General features: G+C 39.4%; 1 protein-coding gene across 3 annotated transcripts in view; it reads left to right on the top strand.

The window, feature by feature from the left end:
- VPS41 (VPS41 subunit of HOPS complex) overlaps positions 1 to 15,394 on the top strand; it is a gene marked incomplete at its 5' end in the record, with an annotated part of 191,650 nt that overhangs the window by 149,221 nt on the left and 27,035 nt on the right. For all 3 annotated transcript variants that reach the window (XM_079711715.1, XM_079711713.1, XM_079711714.1), the window contains 6 exons: positions 605 to 661; positions 3,395 to 3,456; positions 4,800 to 4,881; positions 7,358 to 7,450; positions 12,467 to 12,594; positions 14,082 to 14,226. In XM_079711715.1, the coding sequence (XP_079567841.1) occupies positions 605 to 661; positions 3,395 to 3,456; positions 4,800 to 4,881; positions 7,358 to 7,450; positions 12,467 to 12,594; positions 14,082 to 14,226 (567 nt within the window). The remainder of the gene's footprint in view (positions 1 to 604; positions 662 to 3,394; positions 3,457 to 4,799; positions 4,882 to 7,357; positions 7,451 to 12,466; positions 12,595 to 14,081; positions 14,227 to 15,394) is intronic.

Here is a 15,394-nt window from a genome sequence, read left to right as displayed (position 1 = left end):
CAGGTATTGATACCAAGTTCGTACCCCAGTTATTACCATTATTGCTTTAGATCCAGCAGCTTCTTAAAGAAATAATTTTGTGTTTCAAACATTTGTGTTAAAGTAATCATAGTGAACTTACCAAAATAAAAATAAAATCAGAGATTTTCAAAATCTTAGTGTAGTTGTACCTAAATGTTTGCATATAGGTTACTTTTTATGCTTCAGAAAGGAAAAGTGCCCCTTGATTAATATATGTCATACAGATTTAGAATGACAGATTTTTTTGTTTGAACATAAGAGATTTTGTTGTATTTTGAGTTGCGTCTGAAATGTGATTCCAGGATCCTAATGTGGAAATGAATTCAAATGGAAATAAGAGAAGTCTTCATTTTGGTTGACTGCTTTTGTTTGAGTTTGAATTCAGTGAGGTTCACTCAACCATAACATTAAAAATTCCTGTGCTTGAAGCAAAAGCCATGGGGAAATGGGGCTTATTTATGTAGCCCAGAACTTTAAAACATAATAAATACAGTGTTTATAACCTCAATGTCTCTCTCTCCCACTCTCTCCCCTTTTCCCTTCCTCCTTTTCGACTGCTTTTATCATGCTTATGTAAATACAGGAAGCTCTGATGGCAGCTGAAATTAGCCAAAAGAACATTAAAAGACATAAGATTCTGGTAAGTATGTAATTTTACTATTTAAAACATAACTTTTCCTTTCAATAAGTTATAATGAGGCTGAAAGTAATTTGAAAAGAACGGATTCTTGCTACCTTTTGAGAAGTTAATTTCAAACGAATTCCCTAACCTGTGAGGTCGTAATAGTTCATTTTATTGAATCAGTTTCTGCTTGTAAACAAGAAACTTGAACAACTGCTAGGAGGTAGTTTTAGGTAATTTGGAAACTGGATTTATAAATACACTTTAAATACAAAGCTTTCCAGTTATGCATGGGGAAGTTTCTTTAAATCACAGGTAAAATCACATTATCATGAAATTTATCAAAAGAGTAGTTTCATAAAACTAGACTGCTTCAGTGGCTCTATAAGAAGAGGCTCAACTTATTTTGTTATGGTGACCAATCTAGGACATCAAATATATTTTTATTACATTTTGGACTTGGGAAAAATATTGTGAGTGAAAGCCCATTTCTTTGCTAACTGTGAAAATGGATGTGCAGATGGAAAGCAGAAAAGAAATGTTATCCTCTGAGTGTGAAGGGTCCTTAGAGATCATCTAGCCCAAGACCCTAGTTTACAGTTGAAAACTGGAAACTTAGTTATTTATGGCTATTTGGGCTCCGGTGCAAAGTCCTTCTGCCTACACTTTCCCCACCTTAAACTTCTCTTTTTTTTTTTTTTTTTTTTTTTTGCGGTAAGCGGGCCTCTCACTGTTGTGGCCTCTCCCGTTGCGGAGCACAGGCTCTGGACACGCAGGCTCAGCAGCCATGGCTCGCGGGCCCAGCCGCTCCGCGGCACGTGGGATCTTCCCAGACCTGGGCCCGAACCTGTGTCCCCTGCATCTGCAGGCGGACTCTCAACCACTGCGCCACCAGGGAAGCCCTAAACTTCTCTTTAAAACTTCCCCCAAACGCCTAATTCCCAAAGAGTACACAAGCAAAATACTTTGGGAACTAAAAGGGAAAGAGAGAACGAGAGCATCTTATGTTGTTTTATTCATTCAAAATTGTAGAGAATAAGCAAGGATTACCTAGAAATGGAGTATTCCAGCCAGTGGAAGAGTATAGTTGAAGTAAGCAGGTCAAAAGTAAGATAAGCTTAGCTGAGTCAATTGTACATTGGGTTTGGTAATATGAAAGTGACAAGTACATTTTCTGTATATATTATTTATTCTCAACATGCTTGGTGGAGTGAAAGTGAATAGGAGATGATGAAGTTGAGTTGAATATAGACTAAGGCTAGCCTCGAAGCGGAAAAGAGTCAAGACTATGGCTGGGGACTGTGACATCAGGGGGAGGTTTTGGGTGATGGTTGGTATTTCGTGTAAGACATTTAACGTGCTTATGCTTAAGGGAAAAAAGAGAAAATCAGGTTGAGGTTAAAGGAGCACAGAGACAGAGGATGAGTTGGGAGGGAGCATGGACATGGGGAGAAAGGTTAGAGAAATTGACTCTGCAAAAGAGGCATCTCTTCTCTGAACCTGTAGACTCACTGTAGATACTGTGATATGTGATCTATTTTCAGAGAAATAAAGTTAAGCACCTTTTCTTCACTCCGTAGTTCCAACCGATTTGAAATACGATTTCCTACACAGTAGTCATTAAAGTGAAAGTTTAATAAACTAAGAACTTTGGGTATTTCCCTTCACTCATGAAATGGGCATGCCCTTTACATTAATCATGCCTGGACATTCTTCTCCTAGGATAAGGCAGGCAGAGAGAAAAATGGGCTCCTGCCATTTCTGCCATCCAGGAAGAAGCTCCGCAAAAAATTTTTTGTGCATAAAGTAGAACTTAAAATCCAAGTTTTGTTATATATATTGAGTTCAAGCTTCTCATGCAAATGCTTTTAGGTGGAACTAATCTTTCATAAGAGTCATGAGGCAATCAAGCAAGAGGTCCCCCGTCTCTGGTGACACAGGCCACCTCAAATCCTTTCAGGACTAAGGTAGAATAAGTGAATGAGCATGAATCCTGTGAAGCCAGTCAGTTCATTGCTTTGAGCTCCAGTCTCCTCATCTGTAAACTCGTGGGTTTGAATGACCTGGTTTTCTGAGCTCATTTTCACTTTTTTTTTTTTTTTTTTTTTTTTGAGGTATGCGGGCCTCTCACTGTTGTGGCCCCTCCTGTTGCGGAGCACAGGCTCTGGACGCGCAGGCTCAGCAGCCATGGCTCATGGGCCCAGCCGCTCCACGGCATGTGGGATCTTCCCAGACCGGGGCACGAACCCATGTCCCCTGCATTGGCAGGCGGACTCTCAACCACTGCGCCACCAGGGAAGCCCTCATTTTCACTTTGATGTTAACTTTAAATATTTCCCTTTCAAATGATCTGTCATTTCATTTTTCCTACAGCATTTCCTCAGACTTGGTATAGAAGAGACAGGTAGCTCACATTTTAGGGATGAAAGCACAAGAAACAATTTTATATCCAGTGACAACATGAAATTGTTGGATCATGTTTCTCTTATCAGAGATTTCTTTGTAGGAAATTTCTTAGAAGAGGGAAGGTTAGGAGCCTTTAAAGTAGTAACGTTTTTTAAAATTGTATACTCTAAACTTTGTGAGAATACAAGTATATTTAAATATGCTCAAGAAAGAAATGAACATAATTACATAAAGCAGACTAAGATGTATGAACAGGTTCCAGTCAGCAGGCCCACTCAGGAACGGAGACCCAACTTTCCATGTGTTCCAGTTAAGTATGAAATTCCTTCATTTCATTTTCCCTAGGACATCGGCTTGGCATATATAAACCACCTGGTGGAGAAAGGAGAGTACGACATAGCGGCACGGTAATCAAAATGTTTTCACAATTATTTGTTAATATAAATAGAATTGAGCCATGTTAGCAATATGAATAAGTCATTCTCTACAGTTGACAGACTTTTTTTACATCTTTCTAACGGGTTATTTTTGAATAGTAATGCTTTTAACCACAGAATGGATTGATACATGTTATTTACCCACCTACTGTCTCATTTGCACTAAATGAAAAATGGTTTTCTCATTATTTAATGAGAAGGGTGTCAGAAATCATGAAGAATCTGATATTTTACCCTTTTTATAAGCTGACAAGTTTGCCTGCCAGTTTCATGAGTGCTGGCAAAAGACCTGATACTCCGGGGTCAGAGACACAGGATCGTCTACCTCAGCAGTAGTCGTGGCCAGAGTACCAGCACTTTCTCCAGATCCCACAGCATGACGCAGAGAGGCCCAGGTGACCCTGCCCAGGCAGCAGGCTGTGTTACAGGAGAGGGACCCTGGGCCTAGGGTGTCTGATTCTTTTATAATGGGCAGTAAGCCTGCCTGCCCTTGGCTCCAGGGGAAGATGTTATTTTTATTTTACTGGGCAGTAAACAAACCTGCCCTGTGCTCCAGAGGGAGACACAGTCTGTGTCCTCTCACCTCCAGGGCTGTTCACACTACAAGCATCCCAGGAGAGACAGGACAAAAGGGAAAAGAGAGAAAAAGAGACAGGTTTTTGCAGGACAAAAACCTAAATGGTTTATAGTGGTTGTGTAGGTCTGTGTGGGCAGTTCCCCCTCGAGCTGCGCAGTGCCATCTGCAGGACTGCGTGGCTGCCCGGAAACATAGTCTCCAGGGCCACTTTTTGTCCCCTGATTTAGGGAAATGTGTTTCTTTGATGTGTAGATCAAAGTTTTATTCATACATGAACATTTTTCTGAATTATATACTGAAGTAGGATTCTAATTTTCTAAAGTCTGATTTTGTAGTCCAGTATTTCAAGCCATTGAAAAAGTGGTTTCATTGACACTTTTGGGTATGATGATATTTCTTCGAGGCAAGAAGTGTCCCCAGACCAGCAGCACTCATCTGGATAAGTAGGAAACTCAGAACAGAAAAATCAGTGGGAAAACCCCTAATCAAAGTCTTCTGAAAGGGATTCATCTTTATTTATAAGTATTTCGTATTTTCATGATTTCCATCAACTTTGTATATGCAGTCAAGTGAGTACCAGTAATACCTTTATGTTCATTGGCACTTGAAATGGAAATTTGTCAAAGTTCTGGGATGAGAGATTTATCTAAACCACTAGGGGAAATGTCTACTTATTCTGTCTCTGTTTGTTTTCTTTATTTATACTTTCTTTTCCCTGGGATGTTTTTACTGCCAGCAAATGCCAGAAAATTCTTGGGAAAAATGCAGCACTCTGGGAATATGAAGTTTATAAATTTAAAGAAATTGGACAGCTTAAGGTAAGCATAGCTTTATTTTTAACTCTTTAATTTTTGTATGTAGTATATTAATATTGAGATGGAAATAAAATTAATAGTAATCAGTTCTTTATTGGGAAGCGAGTACTATTTCAGCTAGAAAGAAAAACTTTTAGAAATTAGTTACCAAATAGAAATCTGGTTTATATTTTATGTGAATAAAATATATACAAATGTATTACATATATGATATGTTCACTTTCTAATCTCCCTCCAATTCCCTCTGTGTTCAGATGGAAGTTTTCATGTTCTTTTTAATGAATGTGGAAAACAGGTATAGTCTCATCACAGTAGATTATAATAAACATAAGGCTTTTTTCACATGTACTGAAGAATTAGTGCATTTTCCAACATCTTACTTGCTGGAAGACAAATGGAAAATTTTGACCAGGTAGCTTGAACAAATAATTTTGATATTTCATTTTTTTATCTTTCATTTTAGTTTACAATATCTAAACTAATCAATAAAGTATTCCTATGTCTGGAGATCTGTTTAAAACATTTTTTGAAAACTTTTCAGTATCTGTGAGCCTTTTCAGTGTTCTCTTAGAATTATGAATATGCTTTTAAAAATTCCAATTATTCAGCTGGCCAGCCCTGTGCCTTGTCCTCTGCTTGCCCCATAAATGTAACTCTTCTCCAGGAGACCCTCAAGGACACTTCTCGTCATGTTTATTGGGTTGACCTTGGGGGATCTTCTCCAGTCCTATGGCCATGTTTACCATGATGGCTCCATCACCCAGACCTCTATTTTGAATTCCTTATCTATGTTGGAAGCATGTGATGGACATTTTTCCTTGTGTGTACATGCTGCTGAGAATGATCACTCAGATTAATGTGAATCCATTTCCCTCCCTAGTTTGGTCCTTCTCCTTTCAATCTGTGTGTACCACATCACAATATACTCATTTCTCCATGCTTAATAGCTCAAAGCCACTGTCTTTTTTTTTTTTTTTAACATCTTTATTGGAGTATAATTGCTTTGCAATGTTGTGTTAGTTGCTGCTGTATAACAAAGTGAATCAGCTATACATATACATATATCCCCATATCCCCTCCCTCTTGCGTCTCCCTCCCTCCCTCCCTACCCCACCCCTCTAGGTGGTCACAAAGCACTGGGCTGATCTCCCTGTGCTATGCAGCTAAAGCCATTGTCTTGATGAGAACATCTAACTCACCTCCTTATTCTGTTTTATCTCTAATTCTTGTCAGTTTCACTTTGTCAGTACCAGTTGGGCCTCTCCTCCCCCTCTGGTACCACTGCCTTAACTCCCGCCTGAGGTATTGCAAGGGCCTTCTGGCAGATCTATAGACAACCCTAACCCACAGTTAGCCGTTTAAAAACTAAATGTGTTCCTCTCATTTCCCTCCTGCTCAGAGCATAAAATCTGAATCCCTTTCATGACCCCACGTCACCTTCCTCTTCAGCCTCATCTGCCTCCCGTGACCCCCGTCTCACATGTCTGAGCCATGCTGACCTCCCTGCATGCAGAGTGTGCGTTCATGGTTCCATGCCTTTGCCCATGCTGTTCCCTCTACCGGGGTGCCCTTCCCCCTCTCTCTTGGCCTGACAGGCCCCAGGCATCTGTCACTTCTGCTTCAGTCTCCAAGATCCACCTCGTCACAGCATCTTGTTTGCCCCTCTCTCGAGACACTTAGCAGGCAATACTGCAACTGGCTGTTTAGATATCTGCATATCTTCCCTCTGAAGCTGTGAGCTCCTGGGGACAGTGCCTGGAGCTCTGGGTCCCCAGGACAGAGCATGGCGATTGGTGGGTAGTGCACTGCAGAACCATTTACAGTGTTTGGAAATTCAACACTTAACACAGTGCTGAAGTAGCTAAAAACACAAGGTTTATTTTCCCTTAATTTCAAACAATGATTATGGGTTTTTAAAGGTTGATGTATTCCATTTTAAGGGGAAAAAAAAGATGAATAGATGACCTATAACTCCTTGATTACTTAAGAAGTTGACTTTTGTCATCATTCTCCCTCATATTACTTAGAGTTTCATTAATTCATCAGGAAAAACAGAGAGATAATGTTTAACTTAATCAAGGCAGTGTCTTTTATTCATTCATTCATACATGTAGACACCTTATCTATACTTTTTTAAGTGTATTGTAACATGTTATAAGAAGGTAGAGCTTCGGTGTTTTGTGACCGCCTGGAGGGGTGGGATAGGGAGGGTGGGAGGGAGGGAGACGCAAGAGGGAAGGGATGGGGGAACAGATGTATATGTATGACTGATTCACTTTGTTATAAAGCAGAAACTAATTAAAAAAAAAAAAAGAAGGTAGAGCTTACTTGAATCTTTTCTCTTCGTAATATTTTTCCAAAGTACTCTGTTGCCTTAAGTTTTTAAAGTAAATGTATATTTTTATATTTGCTGCCTCTTTGGAGTATGGTTTTATTTTGCTACTTTTTAAAGATTTTTTTTTGCCTTTTCCTTCCTTAGGCTATTAGTCCTTATTTGCCAAGAGGGGATCCAGTTCTGAAACCACTCATCTATGAAATGATCTTGCATGAATTTTTGGAAAGTGATTATGAGGTATGACATTCCAACATGGTCAAATTGTTCTCAGTGGAAAATGTTATGAAATCTAGAAAAATGGTACACTGGAGCAGCTGGCTTAAAGGCAGCAGATTTGCAGTTTCTCTGTGGTAGATGAAACTGAGATACATACGCTCTGATGACCACTGATGTTTATGTGGACCTTGTTAGAGAAAATGTCTAATCCATGGACATTTTGAATATTTCCTTAAAGCTACCTCCTCGATAGAGCTAAAGGGGAAGGACCGAGTGCCATTTGGGGGAATTCATAAATAGAATAGCATCTGCTAATGATGCTTCTGCTACCCTTAAAGAATTCAGAACTTTCTAAAACTTGAGTCTCAGAACTAAGTTTGCCAAAGGTGGATTGCAGAGAAATTGGGACGCAGGTAGGGGGAAGGGGATTGGAAATGATCTGTTTTGCTTATTGTTTAAGGAGAAAGGTGGTACTTAAACTGCTTATCTACTGTACACGCTGCACTTTTACGTGCGTGTTGCAATATTATACTCCCAGCAACACTATACATAGTAATATCCAATTTTACAGAGGAACTAAAAATTAAAACAATTAAATAACTTGCCTAAGGCCATCCATAATAGGTATGCCTGGGTTTGGCTTTAAATTTGGTGTTTGCATGCACCCACAATGGATGATAATTTTTTAAGTTTGTTCCTTTAAAATGCATTTATTCAGAAAGTCTCTGTTCCGTGCCTACTGTATTCCAGGAATGTGCTGGGCGCTAAGCATGCAGATGTGAATGAAATGATGTGCATTTAGCGATAGCTCTAGTCTGAGTCACACCCAAGCATATAAACCAGCAATTCTCAACAGAGGTGGATTCCGCACCCCCCGCCCCCCAGGGGACATCTGGCAATGTCTGGAGATACTTGTGACTGTCACAACTGGGGAATTGGCACTACAGGCATTTAGTGGGTGGCGGCCAGCAAGGATGCTGCTAAACATCCTACAACACACAGGATAGCCCCCCTATGACAAAGCCCCCCATGACACTTATCTGTCCTCAAGTGTCAACAGGACTGAGTTTGAGGACCCCTGCTATGAACAGGTAAATTATTACGTTATATGCTGGGTGCTCTAATAAAGCTATCCACGAAATGTGGTGGGAAGACTCAGCCTTCACCTGCTTCTGACTAGAGGAAAAGATGGTCTTTCTCGTGGGCAGGTTCTAGACAAGGCTGGTAAGCTCTTTATCGGAGCTGGTGCTGAGACGATCCATAAATCAGGAGATATCGGACCACCGACTGCTGTCCTCCAGTTTCTGCCCAAACGTCAAAGTCTTTATAAAAGTGGCACCATCTTCAGCTCCTTATAAAGTTCAGGGACCTAACCCAGTGATCAGTTTTCATTTTTGGTACCTCACTGTATGTTGCAGGTTGTCACTGCCTTCGTACATTCTGATGTTATGTTTTGAAAATAAGGAAGACTTTATTTACAGCTTTTCTCCTTCCCACAAGAATGGGGAGTGGCTTGCGGAAAGGTTAATAGATAGAATGGAAATTCCCTAGTGGTCCAGTGGTTAGGACTCCGCACTTCCACTGCAGAGGGCATGGGTTTGACCCCTGGTCGGAGAACTAAGATCCTGCATGCTACATGGTGCAGCCTTAAAAAAAAAAAAAAAAAAACACCAAAAAGAAAGGTTAATAGATAGAGACAATCAGAGAGGGAATGAGAAAAAGAACTCCTGTGTTTTGAGTGCCTACTGAGATACTTTTTTAACAAATAACTGATTCAATTTAAGGAGGAGTAATAATGCAAACACTCTATTTTAACTCTGAGATGGTTTTTAGAGCTTAAGATCTAAAGGGACCTTTAAGATGGTGCACTTTTATCCTGGTAACTCACACACTTGGTCAGTTACTGTCGGCCACGTGTTCCTGGATACGTCAGATTCAAGCATCCTGACGCCTGTGTGACCTATGTAGTGCCTTTACTGTTCCAAGCCTGTATTCTTATCAGAGGAAGGGACTACGTGCTTTCGGATGAATTCAACTTGAACAATGTATTTCTTTAATAACTGTACAAGCTAATGAAGGCAGCATCTCTTATCACCATGTGCTCTGTTACCATAATCCAGTCTTCCCTACCAGCATGGGTCTGTTCCTTTCCAGGTCTGTACGGAAGAGTCTATGGTAATCGTTTCTGCCATTTGTGCTAGGTGCCAAATGCCAGAGTCTCGGAGCTTGGTTTCTCTTCATTTCCTATTCAGTCCAATTCAGCACATCTTTATTTAGAACCTACCGTGGTCAAGAATTGGGCTGAGTACTCATTTGGATCCAAGAGAAATAAAAACACAGTCCCAGGCTTCAGTGGGCTTACAGACTGACTGGGAGACTGTGTTAATAAGCTTTAAGCAACTAGAAAATAAGGAAGACAGGCAGAGCAACGTGTTTTAAGAGATCTAATGAGAGGCCATTATTGGCCGTAGTTATTGGAAAAGGTTTCTTCTGTGAAGAAAGACTTACAATGGACTTCTCTTTCTTTCCAGTATGTTCTGAGTACACAGAGTGGCTGTTATAAAATTTCCATCTTTGTACATCTTCCCGAAAGAAAGAAAATTCTGAGTGTTCTGTGAAAATGATGGGAAGAGTATGAGCTTTATTCTGAAACACCGAAGCTCAGTATACTTGTCCTGTTTTTAAAGTCATGTAATTTAACCATAAAAAAGCAATTTTATTATTTGTATGACTCTGTTACAATTCATGATTCAAACCTCACTTTTTCAAGAAACTGTTTTAAATCCTATATCGTTAAAGGTATCTTGTTAATTCATATCTGGAAAACTTTTGACTGAGACTGAAAGAAATAAGCATGACTCAAAGCTTGTAGATGTTTTTTCCTGAATATTTTCGGGTGTCTGCCTGGTCAGTACTATTAAGAAGGTTACAAATAATTTGGTTTGTCATAAGCTCTTATAAATAATTAGCATTTTCGCTTCCATCATTCTCCATTTCATGTTTAATTTTGAATTAAATTGTCACATAATTAATCAGATAGCAGTGTTCTGTAGCAACATTTTTGGTCACATATAATGTGGATGAAAATTTTGTGCTGCTAAATATAGCACTAAACGTCAGATTAAAAATAAAATAAAAATATATGAACAGTATTTTCTTGGAGGTACTGGCTCTTCATAACTTCTTTGTACGGGGTTTCTACTGAAATGCATACAACTTTGCCTTTTAATTTACAGCCTAGCAGAATTATTTTAAATAGTGAAGTTTTGCTTCATAATATTAATGACAAATGTATAAGCATGTTAAAAATGGGAGAATTTCTATGGCATTTCATTTAATGAATAGTCTTTAATCTTACAGAAAGACCCGAACGAACTTTCTGACCAACCCAATATGATGGGCACCAGGGGGTTCTCTGATTTTGCCACTGGATCGTAATAGTTCCCTGACAACTGTGTCCTCTAATTAATAATAAAGGCCCCAGGGGTGATTTCATCAGTATTTTTTAGCACATTTATTCAAAGGTACACAAAACCAGTTAAGCAGAGAAAAGCCTAACGTGAAATGTGATCAATGTTTATTTCAGTTTATGTTGGAGTCCTCAGGTTTTTATCGCACAACATGACCTGTCATGTTGTCTTGTTTCGTATTAGAAGTTGGCAGTACTGCAAGGCCGTTGCCTGAATCATGGAAAAGAGGGAAAGGAGCCAGGCTTTCTTCTTTTCCTGAACAGTATTACCTCTGGTTTCAGGTCTACTGGGAGCTGCCAGTATTGGGGTGGAAATCTTTTCAGGACTTTTATCTTATAAATTGCAGTCTTAAGAAAACAGAAACTTGATCCAACATATTTTGATTCAGAGAACATTTTAGTGTTCTGGTTTAGTAGTTTTATGAAATGTATCCCCTTTACTTCGTGACTCTCCTCCCCAAATCTCTCAAGTCAAACAGCTATCATGTTCATATGAAGGAAGGTTGCAGTTTGAATGGAAAATGTGCAGCCTCTTCTGGTCTTTTGCCATCCTTGCTAGGGGTTTCTTTGGCAGAAAAAAACTATATTCCTGATTATTTTTGTGATTTTCTTCTTAGCAAATCCTGGTAGTTTACAGAAGCAAATTCCACCACACAATTTTCATTTCTAAATATCATTTAAACCAATTCAAAGTAGTTCATTAAAGCATTTGTTGAGTTATTTAATATAAATAATATGATTTTTTCCAATAATGTGAAGATTTTTACTTCTATTTGCTACCTTTGAAAACATCTACAGTTTTCTTTTTTTTTTTTCCTAAAAGTTGTCAAGGATCAGTAAGTAAATAGCTACCCAATACTTTTAGTCACAAAGGCTAAAGTTGAGAATCAGGATGGCACGGCTGCCCAGAACACTGGCCAAGAATCATCCCTGGAGGGAAACAGGATCCAATCAGGGGGTCTGGAGTTTTCTATCAGAACCACAAAACTTGAGATCGAGAGAGAGTCAGGGTAAGAGCAGGGGGCAGACTTGAACCAGCGTCCTAAATCCCCAAACAAAACTAGGTTTAGAGGCATGAGTGGAAGGAAGATAGAGATGATAACTTGTTGAAGGTGGGATGCTGGGTGATTCCACTGTGGAAGCAAAGCCACTGTGTGCTCAGTACTGGCTGTGTAGCTGACTTGGACAGTATCTGTAAGATGTTAAAGATGTTCTCCAAGTGTTACGGCTAGTCCAGAATGAGGAGAGAGCAAGTCAGACCTAAATTCTGCCTCTGCAGTGGCACTTGATGGAAGGACCTGGGGGCCTTGCTTCCTTGTGCATTTCATCCAATCACAAGAGAAGGGATGGCACCGCCTACTTCTCAGGAATGGCGAATGGGGATGCGTATGCAGACATTGTGTGCCTCCCTCACCACCCGTGAAAATTGATAATATGTTTATGGACCAATGTTTTAACCCTAACGTGATCTTATCTGTTTTCCATGAATAGTTTTAGGAATTGTATGAACTCTTTGGATTGTTTTCCTGTTTAAAGAGTGTTCTTCCTCTGTTCTCCCCCTTGGTTAGGGTTTTGCCACACTGATCCGAGAATGGCCGGGAGATCTGTACAACAATTCAGTAATAGTTCAAGCAGTTCGGGATCACCTGAAGAAAGACAGTCAGAACAGAACCTTACTTAAAACCCTGGCAGAATTGTGAGTATATTTTAGCGCTTCTTTTTTCCAAATCAATCTACATGAAAAGTCTTCCCTATTTTAGATCTGTCAAACTGAATTGGCAGGATGCAGATCTATATTCTTTTCCTATATTCACCTGTAGTAAAAATCTTTCGTAAGCCTCCGGTCAAAAACGAGAACATAAGGTAAGGAAATTGTGTGAAACTTAACTATTGTAATGTCATCTGCTTCCCAGAGGAGACGAACCCTAACCAGAATCACTTGGTAGGGGCAGTGGTTCAGGTAGGGAAGGGTGCCAGGTCTCCTCAAGCAAATCAGTTTCCCAGAGAGGTGCTGGATTCTGTCATTCTTGGATCTGCAAGTCAGTAAATTTCTCAAACCACAGACTCTTTATCCATAAGATCACAGGTGACAGTTCCTTATGGGATGGTTTTCATGAGAATCTTGCATGATACCACTACACCAGCGGTGCAAGGGATGGTTTTAATGAAGTTTCATCATTAAGAGCTAAGTACAGTGCCTGGCACTGAGTTAGGGCTTAGAAAACGGAAGCCTGGTTAATGCTTTTCATATTCATTGGGTGCTTTCGGTGACCCGGGCTTTGTGCCATATGCCTATGATGCAGAGGTAGATAAAGATACACCCATGCCCTCTAGGAACTTTGGTTTAGTGAAACAAGCAGCACACTGCAGTTAATCTCAGGAAGACCGTCCCACTTCAGCCCCTCAACACTCCCCCCGCCTCAGACAACCCGCTCCAGCATCCTCTTACATCTTTTGCCCAAGACCAAGAAAGGTACACCAAAATGGCCTAGAATTTCAGGGCTGCTTAAGACTTTCCACAGAAGGGGACATGTGTCTGGCCTTCTGAGTTGGAACACTAAGGATTTTCTTCTGGAAACACTGTTCTAGTTTTCCTTGGATTCTGTAGTACTAACACAGTACTAGTAATACTAATAATTCTGTAGTGCTAAGAATGGATTCCCAGTGCAGTTTAGGTTCTGTTGGCATTTAGGAGCTGGCTCAGGGAATTAAGCAATGTGAAAAACACTGTTTCAACAGAAAAACACATTTAAATTTTATACAACCTCCTTACAGAGAAGCTTTTGGAATATCACCCCTTTGTCAGCTGAACACCGCTTGTAAGAATTTTAACTGATTTTCTGTTACTAGAATAAGAATTTCCTTCATGTGGGGTCGTAATTTCTTTGGTATATGGATTTCTTTAAAATTTTTTGATTTTACTTTTTTAAGAAAAATTTTATTAGTTGAATATTGTAAATATTCTAAAATTTTGGTGAGATGGGAAGCAAGGTTCTGAGAAAGAAATACTTATTGGTCACATATAGTTAAATCACAAAGAACACTTTTCTAAATAAAGTTAGCTTTTCTCTCTAAACAAGTTTTTCAGTTTTCATTAATGTAAAACATGATTTACATGTGTGTATCTGTGTGTTTTATTAGATGTGTTGGTGAACATTAATGTAAAAACTTTCGTCTTACCAGGTACACCTATGACAAAAACTATGGCAATGCTCTGGAAATATACTTAACGTTAAGACATAAGGATGTTTTCCAGTTGATCCACAAGCATAATCTTTTCAGTTCTATCAAGGATAAAATTGTTTTATTAATGGATTTTGATTCCGAGGTAATGTGTTTTTTTTTTTAATTTTTATTTTTAAAAATTTTTTATTGGAGTATAGTTGATTTACAATGTGTGTTAGTTTCAGGTTACAGCAAAGTGAATGAGGTATAATGTGTTTCTTATTTTACTACTGATAAATTGTGCTGTCCCAAATTTTTAATAATTAGACATTTGTCCACATGCTGGAGGAGATAATAAATCACATAACTTGGCTATATGCGGATCATGTTCAGAACCTTCTGGCCCTCCCTGGATGTTACTCTAGTAGTTGGCATTCAGGAATCCTTTACTTGATGTGGTTATTCTGTAAAAGCAACCATAATTTGATGTGGAACTTTTTTTTTTTTTTTTTTTGCGGTACGCGGGCCTCTCACTGTTGTGGCCTCTCCCGTTGCGGAGCACAGGCTCCGGACGCGCAGGCTCAGTGGCCACGGCTCACGGGCCTAGCCACTCTGCGGCATGTGGGATCCTCCCGGACCGGGGCACGAATCCGTGTCCCCTGCATCGGCAGGCAGACTCTCAACCTCTGCGCCACCAGGGAAGCCCTGATGTGGAACTTTTGAAGTTGTGTGTGTGTGTGTGTATGAAATAATTTTTTTTGGTAAAACAATTCATATAACTAATAGAAACAGAATCTAGCCATATGCTTTAGCTCATTCAACACTATTAATTGTATGTCCCAGAATTCAAATTTTAAGTAAACTATTTTGATCCATTTGTTGCAGTTTTATTCCTTGGTATTCACAGCTTTAGCATGTGGAGTTTCCACTGGTCTCAGATGATGCTCAGACTGATACATATGGGATGTATCACTTTATTACAGGACAAATTTGAAGAATGGAGTGCTTGTCTCAGGAGGGCACCCTACCTCCACTGCTCACAGTGGCTCTTGTAAAGTGATACAAACTGTGTGTTTTAAACAAAGAAAAGTTAATGCAAGTGCTAATGATGGAAAGAAAGAGATTCATACAACACAGTGGTTCTTATTCCAAAAAATCGAAATTTTAAAGAGTAGAACCCTTAAGGCTCTAAAAGGGTCACTTGAATTTTTAAAAATTTTATTTTACTGTATTTAGTGGTATTATGTGTTATATATCTATTATGTGCTATATATTAGTCTTCACACGCTTACACTTAAACAGGAGCTAAATCTACTTTTTTCTGAAAGATG

This window comes from Hyperoodon ampullatus, assembly GCF_949752795.1.
Source record: "Hyperoodon ampullatus genome assembly, chromosome: 9".
In the NCBI taxonomy this organism is placed as follows: domain Eukaryota; kingdom Metazoa; phylum Chordata; class Mammalia; order Artiodactyla; family Ziphiidae; genus Hyperoodon; species Hyperoodon ampullatus.
Note: the sequence above shows the minus strand (reverse complement) of the source record. Positions and strands in the feature narration are given on the sequence as shown.